This window comes from Camelus dromedarius, chromosome 10 (assembly GCF_036321535.1).
Source record: "Camelus dromedarius isolate mCamDro1 chromosome 10, mCamDro1.pat, whole genome shotgun sequence".
In the NCBI taxonomy this organism is placed as follows: Eukaryota; Metazoa; Chordata; class Mammalia; order Artiodactyla; family Camelidae; genus Camelus; species Camelus dromedarius.
In genome coordinates this window covers 29,773,511-29,799,186 of record NC_087445.1, presented here as the reverse complement: position 1 = coordinate 29,799,186, position 25,676 = coordinate 29,773,511, and the positions used below count along the sequence as shown (strand labels likewise).

The 25,676-nt window shown below is 41.3% G+C and overlaps 1 protein-coding gene across 3 annotated transcripts in view; it reads left to right on the top strand.

The window, feature by feature from the left end:
* The window catches only part of KDM4C (lysine demethylase 4C), a 359,368-nt gene extending 335,601 nt beyond the window's left edge, over window positions 1–23,767 (top strand). For 2 of the 3 annotated variants that reach the window (XM_064490229.1, XM_064490228.1), the window contains exons 20-22: window positions 9,354–9,473; window positions 18,176–18,268; window positions 22,721–23,766. In XM_064490229.1, the coding sequence (XP_064346299.1) occupies window positions 9,354–9,473; window positions 18,176–18,268; window positions 22,721–22,897 (390 nt within the window). In that variant the 3' untranslated portion in view covers window positions 22,898–23,766. Of the gene's footprint in view, window positions 1–9,353; window positions 9,474–18,175; window positions 18,269–22,720 lie in introns of all 3 variants that reach the window. The other variant, XM_064490230.1, reaches the window with a different exon arrangement.
* The last annotated feature ends 1,909 nt before the right edge of the window (window positions 23,768–25,676 follow it).

Genomic DNA, 25,676 nt, shown 5'->3' with positions numbered 1-25,676 from the left:
GTGCTGCAAGAAAAAGCCCCCTCCTTGAGGTGCTTTTCCAGAAGGATACTCCCTTTCTTTGACCACAGAGGAAGCTGATGTTATAAAGAGCTCAAAGAATGTAGCCGGCAAGTGACTAACATTAGATTAAGGGAAAAGATTATTGTCTGTCTGTGTCTGATTTTTCCTCTTGTGTTTTGCACACTCTTTTCCCCAACACTTTGGTGGAGGAAGACGGGCACTAGACAAGGCCTTGAGAAATTTAGGAACCCTAATCCTAGCTGTCTGTAACTTCCAGTGAGACAGGCTGTTCAGTGAGGGAATCTTAGCCAAGGGGTCTCTTGTCTTGAAGTTCTAAGTAACCTCAGCTCAGTTCCAGGCTGCTGCATGAGTGAGACAGGCTAAGGCTGAGTGTGTGGTCCCCTCCCACAGCAGCCTGTAACCCACCCTACTTCCTTCCCCCGGCCCTCCTCTGTGACTCCCTCGAACTCCACTCCATGCAGGGAGTACCCACTGCCTTACCTCGTGAGTGGTTCTCAGGCCCGTTGCTGAAGACTGCAAGTGGCACAGAGCTCATCACCAATTTGTTGCTTTCACTGTTAGGAAGTAGTGGCTTCTTTGTGAAGAGTCTGAATGCTGCCTCTGAAACACTCCAAGAACCAGTCAGTACTTGACCTCTAGAGCAAAACTGAATACTCCATTCTCTTACTGGTAGCTTTTTACACCAGGTTCCTCCTGAGTCTTCTCAAATCCAGACTAAACAGTCTTTCTACATCAGTCACTTAAGATATATTTGTTGTGGGACGAAATGAATGTTTTAATGAATACAAAATGGTTTTCAGAATGCTCTTCCTCCAGAACACTCTCAGGGTGAAAGTCTTGGGGACATTACTCCACTCAAAACAGGTGTAAGAACACAGCCGGAGACCCAAGCTGGGACATGTGAGCGTCATGACTCTTTGTTCCTTTAATCTGGACATTGAACACTTACTGATGATGCAGCTAGGAGGAAAGTTAAATGAATTATTTATGCTGCTATGAAAAATCGTATTTTCAAGGGATAGTTAATGACACTATATAATAAATGGAAAAATCAGTCTCAAAATTGCATATACAGTAGGATCACAATTATGTATAAAAATATAAATATGCAAAGGAAAAATCCTCAGAGGAATTGCATCAAAATGTTACTGATTAACTCTGGAGAGTGTAATCATAGGTGATTATGTTCAGCTTTATCACCTTCTTATAGTTTCCATATAAGCATGTTTTACTTTTATAATCAGAAAAAAAAAATTTTTTTTTAAAGATCTGAACCCTCCTGAGAACTCTTTATACCGTGAGTCTTTTGTCCTGATTTTCCTTATCTGGATTATTTCAGAATCTTATGTCAAAATTTCATTTTAATTCTCTCATCTCTTGAGGCATCTTGAATCTCCCTAGGATATAACAGCCACATAATGTGCTAATAATCCCTTGTGAAATGCTTCTGCTTTACTCTGTAAGTTCTGTGGTATAGTTCTTACACTTAGCTTTTTCATTATTATTATTTTTTTAGTTTAATGCCTGCATTTTCCACTAAAGAGCTGCATGAAGTAAAAAACCATACCTGGTTTTCTCACTACTAATCCCACTGTTCTAGGACACAAGAGATGCTGGAAAATGGTGTGTTGAGTGAAAGGCCTCCCTCTTTGTCTACTTGCTAGCTGTGCAACCTGGGGCGTGTCACTGTGCATTACCTGCACGGGACACCTGCCTGCCTATCCTGTGTGGTGGTTTTGTATTTCAATGAGGGTAACATTGTTTGATCATCTTTGGTAGTAGGTTATTGGCTTCTCAGTGTGTCCTTTCTTCATGGTTTTTAAATGCCAAGAATCACCTTCTCCCAAGGCTTTTTATCCTCTCCCTGTCATCCTCCAGATGTTCCCTGTTGATGTGAATTAAATTCAGTCACAGTTCACTTCAAACTCACCAGCTGCCAGTCACTGTGCTTTGCTTTTCTCTTCTCCTCTCCTTTTAAATATATATTAGCTCTCATGTTCCCCAACAGTCCTGCAAGGTTGTATTATTATCTCCATTTTATTGGTGAGGAGACCACGACATATAGAGGTAAAGTCACTTGTGCAGGATAACAGCTCTTCTTTGACCCCGGGCAGCGTGACTGCAGACCTTGGAGGCACTGTCCTGGGCCGCATCTGTGAGCCCAGCCACGTGCTCTGGGAAGTCGTGTGCATCCCGCCGAGCAGAACCAGAGTGTGCAGAGGCCGGCGGGGCCAGTGCTGCCGTCTGATCTCAGAGCTCGCTGGCGTGTCATGTGAGCACAAGACAGCCTTCTCCCCACGTGCTTTTTCTTATCTTTCCTTTCATCTTTCTTCAGCTTTTGGAACTGACCTTTATTTTTAGAAACTGCTAGAGAAATTCGCCTCAAGCCCTGCATTTCTTTGTATTGCAACGTATGTTTTTATTGACATAGTAAAATATTTTGTTCCCCTTATGCATTTTAGCTTCTGCCAACAACTATAAAAAGGGGGAAAGACCTGTCCCCTATAGATGGAAAATTTCCTTTTTGAGTATGAGGAGTTACAGTTCTGGGGTGCTTATGCATTAGTGTCTGCAAGAAAAACAGCAGGAGGATGTAGCCAGCCCAAAGGAAGACCTTAGGAACGGGTTGGTAGTCTCTCCGAAGTGGGAAAAAACTGGATATGCAGCAGACAGACCTAGTGTACATCTCCGCTTTGTAACTACCTGTGCAACCCAGAGCAAGGGAGTTGACACCAGTTACCTTGTCCATAAAAGGGAGATAATGATAAATGCTAGGGTTGTTGGAATTATTGAAATACATTGTATAAAGCAGTTAGTGTGGTACTCAGCACATAACACTCAGGTAGTGTTTATGACTGTGGTTTTATGATTGTTAGTGCTGGTGGCTAGTAATTTTTGGTCAACTCACTGGTCAAGAGAGCCCCTAAGCACAAGATTCTCAGTATTATAAAATTAGACATCTTTATGCCCTTATAAAAGGAGATGCCCACAAAGTGCTGGGGGAGCTGCTGCTTCCTTTGAGGTCCGCCTTTAAGGGCTACATCACTGCTCTCTGCACGGTGTACATGTTCACATAGACCAACTAGAAGAGTGTGGGAGAGTCCTGACTGGGGATCTATGATGAGTTGTTTATATGGAAGGTGATATAACATTGAGGGGAAGGCCAGAGGAATCTGGGTAATCATAAGGAGAAAGTCCTTGGCATAGTTGATGTCATGAGTGTGAATTGTTAACGGAGAGTTCCTACCTCCCTGCCCACTTACCTGCTGGCACATGTGGTACACTGTACTATAGATATTCATGTATATGTTTGAGTCCCTAACTGGACTTTGAATTCCTTGGGAGAAAGGACTGAGAGGACTGTTTTTGTCTGTTTTTCCTATGCTGAGTTCAGTATGAGACACCAGGAGCACTCAGTATATGGCAGAGAGGGGAAGAGGCAGGAGAGGAGGGAGGAGGGGTCTCTCTCAAGGACAGGTAATTGGTGAATAAATGATTCCGCTTTTGGTTCTGCTCCTACTCTCCAGTTGGGAGAATGCAGAGAACCCCTGCCGGCACGTCAGAGCCCCCTCGCTTATGCCCACGCTCCCCTCCACCCCACCATGTCCGTCTCTCACAAGCCCTCTTGGTCAGGTCAGCTCCTCACTGTCACCCGATTCTAGTGACTGACTTTTTTCATGCTTTTTACTCCAGAAGAACCAGGGAGATCATTTACAAAGGAAACTACCTAACTTTATTTTCTATGAGTTTTTAAAGCTTTTGCGTGCTAGAATCTCATTCAGTTTAAATAACATAAAGATGTGACTTCCTTTAGAAATATACCTTCTGAGGCTTAATGCTCTAGTGACTTTCAGAACAATAAAACCACCTGCATCTCTGGGACCTCAGCACCTTCACCAGGGATTGTGTTCACTCTTGGCTTACAGCAGGACGGAAAGTGTGTCCTAACTAATTGGCTCCCAGGAATTTCCCCAGTAAGTGTCAGTGCTGTTCTTTCTATGAAGAAGATCCCATGTTCTAGAAGGTAGGTGTGGTTAAGTGTCAGGGCACTGGTGGCTGCTGGAAAAGAATTGGCTGTTTATGGGAATGATAGTTTAGAGAAAGTGTTGTGTGTATGTCCCTTTAAAAAGAATTTAGAAAACTGTCATAAAGGAAAACTGGACCTCAGACATACAGTTTTCCCAGATGATGCACGTCAGTGGGGAAGCAGGTTGGCTTGAATCCATTAACCCGCAGGCTGAAACGACGTGTTTCATAACTAGTGCACAATGCAGATAAGAGCTGTGTTGGGGGCTCTCACTGCAGAAAAGCTACAGTCAGAGGAAACAGCATGGAGTTAGTTCTTTCTTTATACACAGAAAATGTAGTTTATGCTGGGAAGAGAATCTTCTTGTTCGGTGATTCTCAACCTGACTGAGCATCAGGTGGCCCAGGAGCACATTTAGCTTGGACTCCACCTTGGACTGACTGAAGCAGAATTCTCTCTAGTGGCTAAGAATAGATTTACTGCACTAGAGAAATAAGTCTGATAGTGAATTTTTCAAAGCTGATGAAATTAACTTTGTAAATAGTTTATATACCTTCTCACCAAGTAATTTGGTTCTACAGGTCTATTCTAAGAACATAGTAATATGGACAAAGATTTATGGAGAAAATATACAATAGTATTATAAATGACAGGAAAATTGGGGTGACCTATATATTTCACAGGAGGAGAGTGGTTAAATTGTGGAATATTCATAATACAACGGTAAAATGGAGTTTTTAAAGGCTAATTAATAACTAAGAAGGTCCTCGTAATCCTAGGTGATAAATAGCAAGGTACAAATTATGTAAGTACACAGAAGGAAAAAGTATATGATTTCACTTATGAGGGACTTAGAAGTCACCAGATTCACAGAGACCCATAGTAGAATGGTGGTTACCAGGGACTTGGGGCGGGGAGAGTGAAGAGTTACTGTTTAATAGAGACGGAGCTTCAGGTTGGGATGATGAAAAACTTCTGGAGAGGAGGGTGGTGATGGTTGTATAACATTGTGAAGGTACTTAAGGCCACTAAAACTTAACAGTTCCAAGAACACAGTGACTTCAGAATTCAAACAATCACACTGGCAGTTGGGCTTTTCTCTTTAGTTGGTAGACCAAGTACAGGAGTTTGGCCCTGACTTTGGCAGGAATGTGATTATGACACTGTCCCTTTGTCTGAGGTTATGGCCCATCTCAATCCTTTAATCATGGTCCTTTAATCCTTGCCAAAAACTCAAATGTCCACTCTTGACTATGATGACTATTTCTTCTTTAATTTTCACCTCATCTATTTAGTACTGTAGCTACAGGCTTACTGGCAGCTCCAGACATCAATGTCCCTGTGGACAGGGCTCTGGCAGATTTCAGGGGAGTTCACACATCCTTCGAGGCAGTACAGCAAATGCTAAACAGGTATTTATGTCAGGTGAAGGAAGACTTCTGAGAGTCTAGACATCAACGGAGAAAAATGCCTTAGTCAAGGTTTTTAATGCATATGCTTTTCCAGCAAAGATGTTTACTTGCTCCAGCAACACACTAAGGAATAGGAAAGACTTCTTTTACCTTTTACATCCCTTGGTAGACTATATCTCAAATTCTAGAATGCTTTAAAAAACCATCCCGGTCACAGAGAGCTGTGGGGAGTGGGGGCTGTTATCTTCATTTTTAATGTGTGTCCCCAGTGGCGGGGGCCACACTTAGAGAAGCTCTGCTCTATTGTCTTCCTCATGCACAGCCAGAGAGGTGTGAGCCACTGAAGGCCTTTAAGAAAGAGGCAGGCTGTGGCTTTCTATAAACTAAATTCCCCTCATCTTCAGACATTTTATTTTATTTCATTTTTCAGACCTTTAATTTTTAACAGAAACCTTTTTATCTGCATGAAACCTTACTCAGAAACCTAATCTATAAATCAAATAAAATTCTATTCTGGTTGAAGCGATCATGGTGGCCAAAGCTCACCCACTCTGCATGGATTCCAGCCCTTGCAGGGTCCCCTGACGCCCCCACCCCACAGCTGTGGGGCTCAGTGCTACAGGCCTCCAGGTATGGACATGGTGCCTTCTGTCAGCCCCTAGCTTGGGCAGCTGGACATTGTTGTCTCCTCTAGTGTCTCACATAGTTGGTCAGTAAATAGATACCGAGTTAGTGACTGTAACAGCTTGGGGGACACCCAGCTGCTTCTGTGCTTCAGGGGCCAGGGAATCCTAAATGTCAAACTGTTCAGCGTCTTTTCATCAGCCCACGTGCTCCTAATCCCATTCCTGTCTAAATACTGTATACTCCATGTAGTCATAAAGTTTCTGGCAAACTCAAGATTTGAGACAGCTGATGAATTGAAACCATCTCTATGGAAGAAACTAGATGTTAGAGAAATGAATGCTTGAGTTTTACTATGAGCTGCCTTAAGTCCATTTGGAAAGTAGCTGGGGTGTAAATAATGAAATTATATGCAAGTCTAAATATATCCACTTCCAGCTAAAGGTCATGGCAAAAGGTGAGAAGTTAGGCATCATGACCAAGAATAACTCCTCCAGGTGATGGAGGGGGAAGAAGAGTCTCAGAACGATATTACGTTCTTTTTTCTTCTGCTAAAGGGAGAAACTGAGAGAGCAAACTGAGGCATCTTCCCTAGATTTTGATGTGCAAGAGCAAGTGATCTTTGTGGCCCATCCGGAGCCAAGTTAGGTGAAGGCTAAGCTGGTAGGGGCCCTTCGAGGTCAGGCACCTTGTGCCCCATTAAGATTAGTAGTAAAAAGTTCATTGACAATTAGTAAGAAAGATTTCAAACTGTATCTCGGGCATTTGGTTTCAAACACCTTTTTAAAAAAGAGTAGTTCCTTATTTGGTAAATTTGCATACATTTAGTTTACTAATAAGGCTGTATTTTTATACTATACTTAGGCCACTTTTCTATGGTCATTGCCATACCTTGGTGATATGGTACCTAAAATTGCAGGTCTTTTCAGGGGATTTGTTTGGAGGAGTTATTTTAGAGGTTAGGAAACCTCTGTTGAAGGTCAAATCTGTGAAACTAAGGGCATAACTCCTTGGCCAGGTGGTCAGCTGTGGTGGGTGAGTGGATGGGGGGCATGGCCTCTTAATCCCTGAGGCCTTGACTTGTCTCTGTTGGGATTGAGGAAGGGCCCAATTAGTAGAACTTCTCATCCTGCCTGAGGAAAAGTTCTGTAGAGAGACAAAGGACTCAGGGTTTGGAGACTTAAAATATCCCCTTTATTACTAATAAAGCAGATACTTAAGAATGTGGCTTACCTGTGTGGGCAAAGAATTTCCCTAACACTGGACCTGACAATTAGGCCTCCTGCTGACAGGTGGTACAGGGCACCACCAGGTCTTCTCTGTGGAAGCAGAGCAGAGAGTGGCCCCAAGAGAAAAGGAAGGTGAGGGGTTAAGCCGAAAGTTCCCACCCTTCCCTTGCTCACTGCCCCTAGGTATCTCGGCACATTTTTACAGTGCCCCTAGGCCAGAAGGAATACCTAACAGGTCCATCTAATAGTTTGATCTAACCTACTTAAGAGTAGCAGTAAGCTGGGTGTCTGACAAGTGTCCCTGCGTTTCCCCTGAAAACATCCCACAAAACCCCTGTGAGTTTGCCATGGTGGCCCAGGGCACTGTGGTGCACAGTTTGGAAAATACAGTCTCTTTCAGAACTCAACAATAAAATTAAGTCACTCCTTACACTCTTGGAATAGTGAATGAATGAGGGAGAGGGAAAAAAAAAACCCAGGAGTATTACCCTAATGGAAGAAAACTTTGGGAGACAGAAGAAACACGCTCTTGTTCTCCCTGCCCCATCACCAGAGCATCTGGGCTTTACCACAGTTGTCCCAGAGCTGATGTGGCATGTTATTTAGAAGCTGCACTTCTAATGTTGTTAGTACCACAAATATCTTTGGAAGGGAAATGAAAAGTGAGGTGATAATCCCAGGGGTGTATGTAGACTGCATTTCTTCATCCTACCCTTTCAATTCTTCATGGCCTGAGGTCAGATCATTACAAAGGCCAAGAAGAAACTTATTTTCATTTGACTGAGTCAGATGCAGACTGTCACCTCTACAGGGCCTCTGAGCACACTTTCTTTCTTTGCCTAGAGCTCTAAATGGAAGCGTAGTCTGCAGTGAGCAAGAGCCTCTTGTGTGTACTCCAAACCGAGGGCCACTCCTTTATGATGCAAAGTTTCTATTAATAAAGAGAAGCAATACATGGTGGATTTCTGATCATAAACCGCTAAATGTTTCCTGTGTGTGCCTCTCATTTAAACCACAGAATCATGCCCAGTCTGCATTTATAGCTTGACTGGTCAAGTGTACATTTCAATCCGTCAGATTGGCCTCATCAGTAAAATACCAGGATTAGCAAAACATGATTGGCTAAATTTACAAACTATGTCTGTATCCCTCCTCACCTCATCAAAAGCATTTTCCAGGATGAACTGCTGGGAAATTTGCTCTGAATTGCTGCTGCAGGAGAAGGCAGTGTTGAGTGGAAGACATGAAGTGAGAAGACTGGTCAGGGTACCACCGTGCTTACCTGCGGAAGGAGGAGGGCTCGTCACTGAGTGCGTGATGCAGGCAGGAGCAGGCTTGCCGGGGGAGGGCCAAGGTCTAGAAGAAGCCTGCAGCAGGACACAGCCCTCCCAGCTCCACCTGCGGATGCTCCCTGCACTTTCTACTTGCTGCTCTGTCAAGGCCTGCCAGCTCTGTTGGATGACACTCTGCTTCTCACCTGGCTTCAGTTCCACCTGGTTGTCTTGAGCTCTTATTCTCCTATACAGCTTCTCTCTTCCAAAGATCCGGACGACTGAAAGGAGCCTCCTCAGAGGCTCGGTTTTCTTGTCAGTAAAGTGGGGGTAATTAATAATCTCTGCCTACTTCACCAAGTGATTATGAAGATCAGATGAGATGTATGTTAAAGCATTTTGTTAACTGCAAAATGCTGTATAAATGTCAGGTATTATAAATCATTAGCTGGTCTATTCCTTAGCTAAAGTGGTTTCTATGCATGTTTTACTTATCCTCTGAACGATTCTTTGTCAAATAGCAAATGTAAATGCTGCTGTTTTTTCCTTCTTGGAGTATGGTGGTTCCTTTGCAACTTTATGATGTAGGCTGAATCTCTAAGTACTCCTTTGGCTCATATCTCTTCCCCTGAACATCCATGCAAGATCATAATCCATAAAACATAGAGGCAGTAACTCCTTTTAATTGCCAGGAGTTCATCATTTGCTAAGTTCTGAATGCCATCATTTAAGACATTTGCCTTGAAAAGCCTGACTGTTTGTTCTGCAGAGCCGAGACTGTGTGAAGCTAGGCCCTCCAGCCGAGGGAGAAGTCGTTCAAGTCAAGTGGCCCGATGGCAAACTCTACGGAGCAAAATATCTTGGGTCAAATGTTGCCCACATGTACCAGGTGAGTGCCACCCTGGGTGTGATGCTCACTGAGATGGATGGGAGCAGCAGAGGGCAGAGAGCATATCCAGTGTGCTGCTGGTCAAGAAGCTACATGAATTTGGGACACCTCTTGTTTTATAAAAAAAAAAAAAAGGCCAAGATTCAACGTCTGATGACCCAGATACTAGAGTTTCATTACCAAGGGAAAACTCTAATGATGTCTGATGAATGGTGTAATTGTAAGGACTATAATTAGGTCAGAAAGTTAACTGACTGGATGTTAGGCTGCTTCCTTGTGCTTCCATTATCTGGAGAGAGACTGATTGGCTGGTCTCATCTCACTGTAAGTATGACAGTGACAGCTGCTCCTCAACCAGCAGCCCCTGAATGGGTGGCTCTTCCCTGGGAGTCACCATCCCCACCGGCCATCTCAGCAAACCTGAACCAATGGTGCAGTGGCACAGGTGTGGCCGTGTAGACACCTAGGCTTAAAGGAGTGCTTATTTAATGAGAAGTACAGTTGTCAGTTGGGCATTCTGTTCCCTGAAGAACTCTACATATTATTAAATATGATACAATTTAAAAATGAATTGTATCCCTATTAGAAATGAGGATAAGTTAAGCTCTAATAAGGAAAACAACATGGATGGCACACGTGCATTTATATTCCTTCAGAAAGACTTCAAAGAGGAACAAATTTATTAGAGCCAGTACATTATAGTGCTTTTAGTAGCATGATGGTAAAAATCAATATTCTCAAGCAAAGCAGCAGAGGAAAAACAGGAAGATTGAAGCAAAAGGAGAAAAAGCAAGAAAGTTCAGGCCTGTTAAGTTAAAAACAGCTTGAGAATGATAAGACTTCCAGTCTCCTCAGAGAAACTGTTCAAAGACTGATAAGAGGCCAGGACTTAAATGGAAGAGTACATTAAAAGACACTCACTAAAAACTGGAGCACAGTGCAATTAAAAGTGTTCAAAGTTTAGGAAACTTAGGGGAGAACATTTTTAAGGTGCAGAAAAACCCAAGGAGAATGGGGACAGGAGGATGTACATATCCATTGTGTGTATGTCTGTGTATAAAGGCCATTTTCCCCTTTATATTGGTGTTAGTGTTAAGTTGCAGGTTGAGGTCATTTACAATAGTGTAGGTGCCAAAGGTTTTTTTTGTATCAGAATGTCCAAAATTGAGCAAAAATCACAGTACAGGCTACTAATACTGGAGACTTCTAGAAAAGAAGCATTACTATTATCATTCAAAAGGAAATGATTACATTTAATTAAACAATAAGTGCAAAAGTGAACAGTCTTACATGTAGCAAAGCTGTTAGCTACATGAAAAGCATAATGAGGATATGTTGAAATTCAGGCTAATTAGTAATCAGTGTATTAACTTCAGTTGAATTATGATGGCCTATCAACACAGAACTGTGAGCATATTTATAGACTCAATGAAAAAGTTAAGACTAATATTAAAATTGTCTCTCAAGTACAAGTAGTTTAAAATTCCTTATTAAACCAAGTGGCCTTTTGAGATCATTTTGTATTTTGTATCTAATTATTCAGTCTCACCACTGAATAAGCAAAGACATTTATAAAAATAGAACTAAAATACTTAGTGCACATTGCTAAGTATCTAAAACACCTACTGCACAGTGCTAAGTTTCCTAAGTATATGCATTTTGGGGGCCCTTGCGAGCCATCCAAGATAGGTGTTTTTGACTCCTACTTTATAAATGTGGGGGAAAAGTCTCAGTGAATTTAATAATTTGTTTATGAGCCCACAGCTGGTAAAGGGAAGGGCCAGAATTTACTCTCCACGCTGTCCCAACTCGGGTAAACAACCCTCCCATCTTGTGAGGGACTGTCCTTGATTTTAGCACTGAAAGTCCTGCATCTCAGGAGACCGCTCAGTCCCGGACAAACTGGGATAATGGGTTACCCTACCATACTCCTTAGTTTTAAAATTGCCTTTTTCTCTATTAGAATTTTCAAATGATCTAAAACAGAAGAAAGGTAGGCATAGGTAGTTCTAGCTATGCTATCAAGTTGTATAATACGAGATTACACCTTGGCTTAATTCAGTTGTAAAGAAACCATTTTGCTGAAACAAGGCCAGGAAGAAAAGCCTTCCCATCTCAGCCTTCTGGGAAGTAACAGGGAAACTCCCCTGTGACCGAGACCTGATTCTGCCTTAGTGTTTGAGCTTAGTCAAATGTGAGCAGTACATGGATAATATGAAGTTTAATTATATATTTTGTCTTGATTTTAATACTGTTTTAAACATCAGCAAATTTTCAACAAATTAACATTGCACAGCTACATGGTTTAACTTACACTTTAACTAGAATTGCAAGCATATATTTATTAAAAGAATTCAGACAGACAAGTTAGGGACTTCAAAAATACCTTAGGTGGTTAAGAGTTGGAACCACCCTGATTGTTTCCCTTTTGTTGTTTTCTTCTGGAAGATTTCATGTGAGATTAAACCTAAACCAAGAATAATCACTTTGAATAGTGCATTTGATGAATTTCCCTCAGATGGTCTAAGCTTCTGTTATTTAGTGTCACTTATCTCTGACAAAATCTCCTAAAATGTTAAATAAAAACACGTTATGAAATTATTTGCTGCCAACTGATTAGATTGAAAAAAAGTTTTAAACATTTTCATTTAGATGACAGTGTATTTTCCCACGTTGATGTGACTGACGTGTTAATGAGGCTGAGAACCTGGAATTTTCCTGGCCTTTTGGCTGAATTTAACAAAAGTGAGTTTTCAAAGTTAAAGCTCTATAAGACTCGAGAGACAACAAACCACAACTGACTGCTAAGTAACCACTGGGAAAAAAAGACTGGAACCTAGCAAAAAAGATCTTCAACTAGAAACATAAAGAGGGAACCACAGCAGGACAGTAGGAAGGGTGTGCTCATGATATAATTGGGACCCATACCCCCCAAGTGGGTGACCCACAAGCTAAAGAGTAATTAACTTGCTGAAGCTCTCCCACAGAACTGAGAGTTCTGAGCCCCCCGTCAGGCTCCCCAGCCTGGGGTTCTGGCATTGGGAGAAGGAGGAGACCCCAGGACATCTGGTTTTGAAGGCCAGTGGGGCTTAACTCCAGGAGCCCCATGGGACTGGGGGAAACAGACTTCATTCTCTTGGGAAGCGTACACAGAATCTCATGTGTGCCAGATCCGAGGGCAGATACAGTGATTTCATAGGAACCTGGGCCAGACCTGCCTGCTGATTTTGGAAGGTCTCCTGGGGAGGTAGGGGATGGCTGTGGCTCACCCAGGGACATAAAACTGGTGGCGGACATTCTAGGAGTGTTTATCTACATGAGCTTTCCTGGACGTTGACATCTTGATTGGCTCATTAGCACCGAGACCTAGCCCCACCCCACAGCCTGTATAGGCTTAAGGGTTGGGAAGCCTCAGGCCAAACAACATACTGGGTGGGAACACAGCCTCACCTGACAGCCGCCTTCCTGCGCCACTAGACATGCCCCTAGGCAGGGCCCTACCCACCAGAGGTCCAGGACCAAGTTTCACCCAGTAGTGGACAAGCACCGACTCCTCCTGCCAGGAAACCTGCATAAGCTTGTAGTCCAGCCTCATCCATCAGGGGGCAGGTACCAGAAATAACAATCCCAAAGCCTGTGGAAGGAATCCACAAACACAGGCCAGACTCTGCACACTGGGACCGGCTGGACCCTGGCCCTTGGGTGACAAGAGAGGAGTGCACTGCTGGGATGCATAGGACGTCTCCCACAGAGGGCCACCTCTCCAAGGTCAAGGAACGTAACTAGCGTACCTAAAAATACAACTAGAAAGATAGACAGTATGAGATGGCAGAGGAATACACCAAGGCACATAGTAATCAAATTGACAAAAATTAAGGATAAAGAGAAAATACTAAAAACAGCAACAGAAAAGCAACAAATAACAAAAAAGGAACTCCCATAAGGTTATGAGCTGATTTTTCAGCAGAAACTCTACAGGCCAAAAGGAAGTGGCACGATATATTTAAAGTAATAAAAAGGAAAAACTTTAAACCAAGAATACTCTATCCAGCAAGGCTCTGGTTCAGATTTGATGGAGAAATCAAAAGCTTCACAGATATCAAAAGCTAAAAGAATTCAGCATCATCAAACCAGCTTTGCAGCAAATGTTAAAGGAACTTCTCTAGTCATTAAACCACAAGAAAAGAGAAAAGAAAGAGGGGAAAAAAAAAGACCTACAAAAACAAACCCAAAACAATTAACAAAATGGCAATAAGAAAAACAAATTGATAATTACCTTAAATAAATGGATTAAATGCTCTAACCAAAAGACATAGACTGGCTGAATGGATACAAAAATAAGACCCATATATATGCTGTCTACAAGAGACCCACTTCAGAGCTAGAGGCACATGCAGGCTGAAAGTAAGGGGATGGAAAAAGATATTTCATGCAAACAGAAGCCAAAAGAAAGTTGGAGTAGCAATACTTATATCAGACAAAATAGATTTTAAAATAAAGACCGTTAACAAGATACAAAGAATGATACTACATAATGCTTAAGGGTCAATCCAAGAAGAGGATATAACAATTGTAACTATGTATTTACCCAACATAGGAGCACCTCAATATATAAGGCACCTGTTAACAGATATAAAAGGAGAAATCAATAATAACACAATAATAGTGGGGGACCTTAACACCCCATTTACATCAATGGACAGATCATCCAGACAGAAAATCAACAAGGAAACATAGGCCCTAAATAACACATTATATGAGATGGACTTAATTGATATCTAAAGAGCATTCCATCCAAAAGCAGCCAAATACATATTCTTCTCAAGTACACATGGAACATTCTCCAGAATCAACCACATATTGGCCCACAAAGCTAGCCTCAGTAAATTTAACAAAAGTGAAATCATACCAGGCATCTTTCCCGAGCACAACACTATAAGGCAAACAATATGCTACTAAACAACAAATGGATCACAGAAGTAACCAAAAAGGAAATCAAAAAATACTTTGAGACAAATGAAAATGAAAACACAATGATGCAAAACCTCTGGGATGCAGCAAAAGCAGTTCTCAGAGGAAAGTTTATAGATACAAGCCTACCTCCAGAAACAAGAAAAAGAAGTAAACAACCGAACCTTACCCCTAAAGCAGCTAGAAAAAGAATAAACAAAATCCAAAGTTAGTAGAAGAAAAGAAATCATAAAAGAGTAGAGCAGAAATAAATGAAACTGAAAAAAAAAAAAAAGAAAGAAAAGATCAGTTAAACTAAACATAAACAAAATTGATAAACTTTTAGTCAGACTCATCAAGAAAAAAAGGGAGAGGGCCCAAATTAATAAAATCAGAAATCAAAAGAAGTTACAATCTACACCACAGAAATACGAGAGATCATAAGAGGCTACTAAGAGCAACTATACACCAACCAAAAGGACAATGGTGAAAAAATGGACAATTTCTTAAGAAGGTACAATTTGCCAAGACTGAACCAGGAAGAAATAGACAATATGAGCAGACCAACTACTAGTGCTGAAATTGAATCAGTAATTTAAAAACTCCCAACAAACAAAGTCCAGTACCAGACGGCTTCACAAGTGAAGTCTATCAAAGATTTAGAGAAGAGTTAACACCTATCCTTCTGAAATTATTCCAAAAAAAAAAAAAATTGCAGAGGAAGGAACACTTCCAAACTCATTCTATGAGGCCATCATCACCCTGATACCAACCAGACAAATATATCACAAAAAAAGAAAATTACAGGCCAATATTATTGATGAACATAGATGCAAAAATCCTCAACAAAGTGCTAGCAAACCAACTCCAACAATGCATTAATAGGACTATACACCATGGTCAAGTGGGATTTATCCCAGGGATGCAAGGGTTTTTCAATAGCTGCAAATCAATTAATGTGATACGCCACATTAACAAACTGAAGAATAAAAACCATAAGATCATCTCAATAGATGCAGAAAAAAACTTTTGATAAAATTCAGCATCCATTTATGATAAAAACTCTCCAGAAAGTGGGCATAGAGGGAACATACCTCAACATAATAAGGCCATATATGACTAACTCACAGCTAACATCACACTTAATGGGGAAAAGCTGAAAGCATTTCCTCTAAGATAAGGTACAAGACAAGGATGCCCACTCTCATCTCTTTTATTCAATATAGTGTTGGAAGTCCTAGCCACAGCAGTCAGAGAAGGAAGAGAAACAAAAGGAATCCACATTGGAAAGTAAGAAGTAAAACTGTTACTATTTGCAGATGATATGATACTATACATAGAAAACCCTAAAGAAGTGACCAGAGAACTACTAGAACTCATCAGTGAATTTGGTAAAGTTGCTGGGTACAAAATTAATATAGAGAAATCAGTTGCATTTCTACACACTAATGACAAAAATAGCAGAAAAAGAAATTAAGGAAACAATACCATTTACCATTGTACCAAAAAGAATAAAATACCCAAGGAGGCAAAAAGACCTGTACTCTGAAAACTGTAAGACACTGATGAAAGAAACTGAAGACAACAAACAAATAGAAACATTTACTGTGTTCTTGGATTGGAAGAATCAATATTGTTAAAATGGCCCTACTACCCAAGGCAGTATACAGATTCATTGCAATCCCTATCAAATTACCAACTACATTTTTCACAGACCTGGAATAAAAATGTTAAAATTTGTATGGAAATATAAAAGACCCTGAATAGCTAAAAAGATCTTGAAAAAAAAAAAAAAGAACGGAGCTGGGGCAATCATGTTCCCTGATTCCAGATTATACTACAAAGCAGTAGGGTACTGGCACAAAAATGGACACATAGGTCAATGGAACAGGATACAAAGTCCAGAAATAAACCCATGCACTTATGGTCAATTAATCTACAACAAAGAAGGCAAGAATGTACAGTGGAGAAGAGAGAGTCTCTTCAATAAGTGGTGCTGGGAAAACTGGACAGCTCACTGTTAAAGACTGAAATCAGAACATTCTCTAACACCATACTCAAAATGGATTAAAGACTTAAATGTAAGACCAGATACTATAAAACTCCTAGAGGAAAACACTGGCATAACATTCTTGGATGTAAATCACAGCAATTAACTTTTTGAACTAGCTCCTGGAGTAATGGAAATAAATGCAAAAATAAACAAATGGGATCTAAGTAAACTTAAAAGCTTTTGCACAGCAAAGGAATCCATCAACAAAATGAAAAGACAACCTAGAGAATGGAAGAAAATATTTGCAAATGATGTGACCAACAAGGGACTCATTTCCAAAATATACAAACAACTCATACAGCTTACTATAAAAAAAAAAAGCCACCCAATCAAAAAATGGGCAGAAGACCTAAACAGACATCTCTCCAGAGACATACAGATGGCCAACAAGCACATGAAAAGACGCTCAACATCACTAATTGTTAGAGAAATGCAAATGAAAACTACAATGAGATATCACCTCACACCAGTCGGAATGGCCATCACTGAAAAGTCTACAAATGATAAATGCTGGAGAGGGTGTGGAGGAAAAGGAACCCTCCTACACTGTTGCTGGGAATGTAAATTGGTGCAGCCATTATGAAGGTTCCTTAAAAAACTAAAAATAGACTTACCATATGGCCCAGCAATCCCTCTCCTGGGCATATACCCAGAGAAAAATATAATTCAAAAAGATACGTGCACCCCAATGTTCATAGCAGCACTGTTTACGATAGCCAAGACATGGAAACAACCCAAATGTCCATCAATAGATGACTGGATAAAGAAGCTATGGTGTGTGTATATATACAATGAAATACTACCCAGCCATAAAAAATAAAACAATGCCATTTGCAGCAGCATGGATGAACCTGGAGATCGTCATTCTACTTGAAGTAAGCCAGAAAGAGAAACAAAAATGCCATATGATATCGCATGTGTGGAATCTTTAAAAAAAAAAAAAAAAAGACACAAACGAACTACTTAACTTAGATGATTGATTTCTTAAACATGTGTAAGTACATTTCACTGTCCTTTATGATTGAATTACTGCATTCTGTTGATTCTTATTTTGTGGTTGGCTTTATCCCTTTGATTGATAACTATGTAAGTTTAAAAGCTAAGGCTCCAAATTTTTCTTAGAAACAATGAACAGTACATATACGTAAATTTAAAAAATATACCCAGAATACATAAATCCAAAGAGAAGAAAAAAAGTTAAATAAAAACTATTTGGAAACTTGGGGAAAAAAAGAATTGAGAAATTATCTGGGAGGATTATTATACAAGAGTAAATATATCACCATTTCTTTCTCAAAGAGAAATAGTCCTTCCTCTTATGTTAGAGCCTCTTAAAGAAACAAAGGGTGCTGCCAGGAACCCCTCCACCCCCATCTCAATGCTAAATTGGCCACAGTCTCATATTGTAAGAAATCATTTGAACAGCAGTTACTTTTTTGTTGTTTTTGCTTTGGGGGGATAAAGTTTTCATATCACATATTCCAAGAAGCTCATTTTTGTTTGATAAGGGAAAGAGCTTTTCTTCCTTCCTTGGCTATTGGCTCATTCACTCGTTTGTTCTGCTTGAATCCTTTTTTCTTTTCTTTTTTTTTTTTTTTTCTACGTAGTTAATTGGAACCCTGAAGAAAATGGTGAATGCTTGCTTGCTTGTTTGTTTTTTTTTTTAATATATCACTCATGATGTCTTATTTTTCATTAGGTTGAATTTGAAGATGGATCCCAGATAGCAATGAAGAGAGAGGATATCTACACTCTAGATGAAGAGTTACCCAAGAGAGTGAAAGCGCGTTTTGTAAGTGCGGGATAATCTCTTCCAGGGCCTGCCATTGCACTCCTCCTCCTCTCCTGCTGCTTCCCAAGCCCAGCAAGAAACACACAAAATCAAGTCGTTGGCTTGATTTTGAACAAAGCCAGTACAACTTTTCCCTTCTTGAGACCTAGCTAATCCAAACCTCAAATTTGACCAGAAACAGAGAAACCAGTGTAAATTCCTTATTTTTCTTTCTCATGAGGTCACATAATGCTTCTTTGTGTTAACACCTTTTGGCATACAAAAATAGTTACTGAATATGTGCTTTTTGCAAGGCACTGGGAACATACAAAGATACCATTAAAACATTTACAATCTTGCTAGTGCAAGCAACATTAAAAGAAAGCTTTCAGCAGTAGATTAAAGGGGACTCAGCATAGCAAACATCTAGTTTCCTAGCGCCTTGTTACACACAGTTCACCCTTGAATAGTGCAGGGCTTAGGGGCGCTAACCCTCCACACAGTCACATATAACTCATACAGTCGGACCCTCCCTATCCGCAGTTCCACATCTGTGAATTCAACCAGCCGCAGATCTTGTGGTACTGCAGTATTTACTACTGAAAAAAACCATGTACAAGTGGACTCATGCAGTTCAAACCCATGTTGTTCACAGGTCAACTGTATCGATTAACTTCTCTCTCAGAAGCTCATTAATGTCTGTGTCAATTTATAATTAAACTAAGCTCTCACTTTTATAACAAAAGTAATAAACAAAGCCTAAATACTAGTTGTGGGAATACTAAAGCAGTTTTTTAAAAAAAGAAAATGTCATTAGCTTCAAGCCTTGCATATACCATTAAAAGACAAACATGGACAAATAATCAATACTGAAGTTGTTAAAAAATATAATTCACAATAACTTAGTTTTCATTATTGTATCATAAAATATTCACTGGACCCTGAAATGAAGTCAGTTTACTCATTTAGAATTGCATCTAGTGCATCTGTGAAATGATAAATCCTAAACAAGAAAATTTGAACGAATGGGATTTTTCTGACTAAAATGAACATTTTTTTTCTGAAGAAATGACATCCTTAATGTGCAATGCATGCTTATGATATACTTTACTGTAGTGATAGAGTGACCATAGATTAATTTGGAAAAAACGTGGGCTTCCTTAAATGTTCAGCTGTAATTCAGCTCCTCTCTGATCAGGCGGGATCCTGAGAACAGGGTAACTGCATCAGGTGTGAAGAAGGTCCTTCAAAGTGAAACAGTCAAGAGAAGAGGGAAGTAACAGTACTGCTACCCGCCCACTGAGACGTGGCACCCAGGGAACCCACACACCTGAGAACAGATTAACTCCCAGATAACGAACTACAGGCACAGGGACAGTAAAATATTCCTCTTGTAAAGACATCTGCTACACCTTCATAGAGATCTAAAAAACTTGGATAACTTGTCAGTGAAATCTCTCGAGAACAGCTTCCCTTTTCAAGATGTTAGAGGTGACTGCCTCTCATCCTGTGCTCCTGTATTCATGGATTCTCCCTCCTCCCCTCCCTTCTTCTGTCCTTTTTTTTCATTGGTTTGTTTTTTGTTTTTTAAATTGCCTAGAGATTTAGAGGTTGGGAAATGGAGTAGGCAGCCCTCTGGAAGTCTCTCAGGCCTTTCTTGATTTCCTAATCCATATATGGTTAAGCATCCTACCAGCTGGGTCTTACAGATTCAAATACTATTTCTTAATCACATTAAAAGGAAGCCTTTTGCTTTCTGCTCTGATCACAATCTCTGTTCCACAATAGATTTGGTTCCAGTACCAGTATGCTTTCCCATGTAGCTTGACTTGAGCATGGCTCCTGAGTTTTCTAAGGTCCATTTCTCTGAACAATCACAGCAAATTCAATTCTTTTAATTCCCAGAGAAATTTTTTAATTTAAAGGGGGGGGGGCAGTGAAAAACATATAAATCACATAGCTACTCTGACTCTAACCTGTTAAGTTGAGCCTAGTAGGAAATCTCTTCAGGAACAAAATCCAGTTTGCTCACAGTCACTAAATCCAGTTTGCCACATCTGTTGTTACTGAGTCAAAGACTTACGTGCTCCTGTCATAGCAAACCAGCTTTTCCTTCAGGTTTGTATATAACCCTCTGGCCCCTGGTCAGTCTGTCTACAACTGCTATTTTTTTTTTCCAGTTGGTGAAACAAATCTAATTGGAAAACTCATTGATGGAAGATACTTTATGATTAGAGAAATCTTTGGGGTTTTTTTTAAGGAGAGGCAGGCTGCAGCCCTTACTGGGAGGCCTTCGTGTTTTAATGACTTCTGCTCACCCGGACACACGCTGACTTGGGCAGAAATTTTTCAAGAGAGTCAGCAGTCCACCTCAGTGATTGTGCTGGGTTCTTTCCCACTAACTTCAGAAATGGCCCCATTACCTTTTATTGTCTCACAGAATAACCATAGCAACGGTGCATAATTAACTCGCGCTGCTGGTAAATCGGTTTTATTGTTGTATCTGAGCAGCTGACTTTTGCTGTTCTCACACAGTGGCAACACTTCCATAGATGTTTTATTTTCTCCTTTGACAAGTTTAGCACTTGTAAAAGGGAGAGATTACTCAGAGGAAGTGCTCTGCCAAGAATGAACGAACCAAAAATGTTTTCTCCTAATGGCAGAGGGTGCCCAGCCCACCCCACAATCTCTTACTTCTCTTCCCGAGTGAAGCTAGGTAGCATCTGGGGAACCCATGGGGGTAGCCTGTCACCGTGGATGACTGTCTCATGAACTGGCAGGGAACATGTACAGCTTTGCGCTTGGGTCCATTATTAGTTTTCAGGCTTCTTTAACTGTTCCATTGACTGTCTCTGCTTCACGACTAACCACATGTTTTCAGGACTTAAAAGCTGAACTCTGCCTCTGTCACCACCAGGGGAGATGGCCTCCATGACACAGTGAGGAGCACTGTGCGTTGGTGTCATCTGAAATGATCCAACTCCAGAATAGCCAGTTGGGAACACATTTGAGGAGCAAAATAGTAGGGTATTAGGAATGAAAAATAGTGCTTTAATGTAGACTTTACCTGAGCATAACAGAAAAAGCCCACATTCCACCGCCCAGCTAACGCTTACTGAGCAGCGACTGTGCTGGGCGCATTGTGGTGTTGGGGATACATACAGTTCAGTACACAGTCCCTAATATCCTCACCTTCAAGAGGTTCAGTGAACCCCTGATGGGGAAAGACTTCCCTGCCCCTTATCTCTGCCCCTGCCCTCATCTCTAACACGTAGAGTATGGCAGGAACGGCCAAGTCATGGCAGAGAAGACAGAATATCTTCCATGCAAAGGGAACAGTACATCTAAAGACAGAGAGGCACAAGCCAGTCAAGTGCGGCCAGGAACTGCAAATAATTCATTCTGACCCAAGCATGGGTAGGATTATGCCCAGTTATGTACGTCCAGCCTAGGAAGCTTAGAAGTCATCCTGAAGGCAGTAGGGTTATTGAAAGACTATAAGCAGGGATGTCATATAATCAGAGTTTAGAGAGCTTTCTTCTAGTGGTTCTATAAAAACAGACTGGAGTGCAGCATTTGTTACAGTGGTTCAGGAGACGAAGTGTGAGGGCCTGCACCACGGGGTCATCAGGGTTAAAGAAGAAAAGATGGAGGGCATCAAGGTACACCTAGCCAGGGTCCTGGACAGGGTGGGGACAAGGGGAAGATTACAATGACTTGGTTTCTAATCAGTGTAGCTAGAATTGGTGGGGATGCTGCTGCCATTTATGGCATATAGGAAGGGCAGCGATGGAGAAGGAAGACTTTGAGTTCACTTCAGGACAGGTTCATTTGAAATGCCTCCTGGGCAGTTGGACACACAAGTCTGAGCACAGAGGGAGGTCTGAACTGGAGCAAGGGATGTGAGCATCTTTGGAGTTGATGTCGGAATTGATGTCATGGGTGTGGACAGACAGGCCTGGGCAGCATATTTAGAGAGGAGAAGGCCACCTGCGAAACCCCAGGGCATCAGGGTTGAGCAAATAGTTAAAGGAGGGGAGCCCCTGAGACATCAATAGTGAGGAGCCGCAAGAAGAGAGGCGGGAGGGCTTACAAAATGACAGAGAAAAGAGCTTCATGCAGCGGTTAGGTGACAGAGAGGCACATACATTTAGGATAGAGAGGTGTCCTAGGAATGAGGATTCGAACAAGTGCAGTTTCAGAAAAGTGGTAGGGGCAGAGCCCTAGAGGCAAAGGGAAATGGGGGTGAGTTAGAGATGAGTGTTGAGACATTTGTCCAATACCTGGCTGGGCAGGAGCCAGAGGGGAGGTGGGGGCTGAGGGAGATGTAAATGAGAGGCCTCTAGTCCTGCTTGTGTTGAGGAAGGTCCCTGGGGGGCAACCCCCCACCACCACCGACTGAGTCAGGTTCTTTGTCTGCTCTTGTGATGACAAGGGCCTGCCCTTCTGCAGTATAACACTGGCTACTCTTAGTCCACAGCCTCTGACATGCGATTTGAAGACACATTTTATGGAGCAGACATCATCCAAGGGGAGAAAAAGAGGCAGAGAGTGCTGAGCTCCAGGTTTAAGAACGAATATGTGGATGACCCCGTCTACCGCACGTTTCTGAAGAGCTCTTTCCAGAAGAAGTGTCAGAAGAGACAGTAGTCTACTTACACTGCTGCAGGTGACAGAACAACTGGGCCAGAAGTGGGGCGGTGAAGGGACAGCCTGGGCTGTGCCACGTGTTTCCTGGGGCAGGTGACAGGCTGTGTCTCTGACAGTGGAAAATTAGCCTCCCAGGACTAGTCACCAAAACCACAAAATACACATTATTAATTGGATACCACAATCTGAGGTTGTCTCCTAGTCTCGCTTTCACTTGTGAGCAGCTGTCTATGATCCCAAAGAATTTTTCTAAGTGGAAGGAAATAATAGTGAATCACCCACCACAAAAAGCCACTGCCAGAGGAGGTGGGTCCCCACGTGTGGCTCAGGCCCCTAGTCGGGAAACACATGGAGGCCTCTCTCCTCCACCGTAGCAGGTGGGAGCCTCCATTCCCAGGTGGGAGGGTGATAATTTATATATTTTCCACAGTCAGGGAAGGACTCTCACTTATTTGTTTTAAATGGCAGTTTTTATAAAACATTTTTAAAACACGAATGGCATGTATGGTAATGAGATTTACCCGTGTGCTATCTGTATTTCCCTTGTACAGAACTTTTACATTTTTTTATATTCCTTTTACTTTTGATTGTGTCTGATGAGAATTGAGTTGTTGGCTCTTGAGAAAGAATTCTTATGAATTGTATGGGAATTTTATATATTTAAAGAGGGAGATCTGGGGCTGTTATTTTTAAACACTTTTTTTCCATAATACTTATTCTGAGTAGATATTTATAAAATATATGTTTCTTTCATTATGTGTTTGTAAAATTAGTTTAAAATAAATATGCTTTGATGCATAGTTTTGAAGTAATATGATTTTTCCTTTTTAAAACAGCTTGAAAATGTACTAGTGTTTAAAAATAAAGATTTCCATTTTCTCCAATCCTGTCTTCTGACTTGCTTATTCTTCTAGGTTTCACCCTATAGCAAACAGGATTTGTCAGACCCTTGTCCTCTCACTGACTTTTTACATGACTTTGGACACACTGCCAGACATTTATGGCAATGCCACTGGGGATAAAGGCTCCCCTGTTTTCCCATGATGCCAGCTGAAGTGTTTTCCTCAGCTCTTTCTTTAGGCCTGGAAGAAATCTAAGCATCTGGAGTCTGGAGCTCTTTTCATCCCAGGTTTCTTGGTCCTCAGTTTCATTGGAAGGGGCTGTATGGATCCTCCAACCCCTCCCATCACTTTATAGATAAGCAGTGGAGGAGAGGGGAGAACAACTGCCCAGGGTCACGCAGTCCTCAGTGATGCTTCAGTGAGCTATGGCTGCAGTTATGCTGTGTAACAAACAACTGCAAAATCTCAGTGTCCTGCAGCCAGAAGCACTTCTTTGCTTGAGTGTGCAGGTTGGCTGATCAAGGCAGGGCCAGGCACAGCTGAGCAGCTGTGCCGACCTCAGCTTGGGCAGCTCACATGTCTGCTCTCTGTGTTTCCCATTGAGCCTGCAGGACCCACTGGGCTAGCCCAGGTTCATTCTTCTCAAGTCAATGGCAGAGGCAGCGAGCAGGAGAGCCTGGCTGAGTCAGCACACTTTAGACCTGTCTGTGATGTTGGTTAACATTCTGTGGACCAAAGCTTGAAGCCAACGATTGGTGGGCATTTCAGAGTTTGGCGGCAGAATGTGTGGATGTATCGTGTTACTGGATAGAGTGAAGAACTGAAATTGTAATGACAAAGCCACAGTTAAAGCTCAGTTTTGCAGACTGCTAGCTAGCTGAGTCCTCATTTTCCAGAGTGCCTCATGGCTGAACTCTGAGCTGGGGAAGAGCCCACCAGCCATATTTTTATGAGGACTGAACACTCCACATTTTCTGCCAGTTTAGTCATAAATTTTATCAAGTAATCAAGCTTGCCTTTTCTATCTCTACGTTTTGAATGGAACTGACCTGCTCTCTCCACGATATGCCAGGGAAGTAGGCCTGTGTAAGGCATTAAGAGGAATTAATCTAAATAGGATCATTCATTTTGTACAAGTCTGCCTGTCAGCAAGATTTCTGATTGGCTGCCATAGGGAGAAAATCTGCAGAGACCTATGTGATCTCAAATACAGCTGTTTTTTTACAGTCTCACTTAACTAATGTTCCTATAACCAAGTACAGCTGTATGTGGCCTAAGCAAAATAGTGCTGGCCACAAATGCACTTTGGCTCTTGAGAAAGACACCTTTGTTTCACTGCATTCTGGATAAAGTCGTTGTTAGCTCAGACAGACCAGAAAAGCTTTTTCACTTATTATGTGACACCTCAATTGTAATTTTAATTCCTCTGCATTACACTAACTGCATTTTTAGTGTGTACAAGTAGCATGAAATCAGTTGAAGTCTGTCTCGTATTAAAAAAAAATAAACAAACTAATTACTGGCTGTGACAATTCTAATATAATTCTAATTACAAGCCGTTTCTCTGGAGGTTAGAGGATTAGTAAAACTACCTGGTATATTTCACAACATTTTAGTTCCTTTTTGTGTGTTGGAAATGAGAATGATGTGATTCTTGTCAGTTTACTTTTACGAGGGTACTTTTCTTTAGTTCATCTAGAGAGAAACTGAGAAGAAGCATCCACTAAAATATCTCAGAACACATTATAAAATGCTACTGGGTAACAGTACATGAAAACATGAAGACAGAATACAAAAATATGTAGAAATGAATCAGTCTGCCACTTCTTCCTGTACCCATCCCATGTGAGGCAAGACCAGAATGTGTTCATTACTGTAAATGACCTGGAGGTCTTATGAGTAAAAATATTGGAGGAGTATATGCTGCAAGATAACAA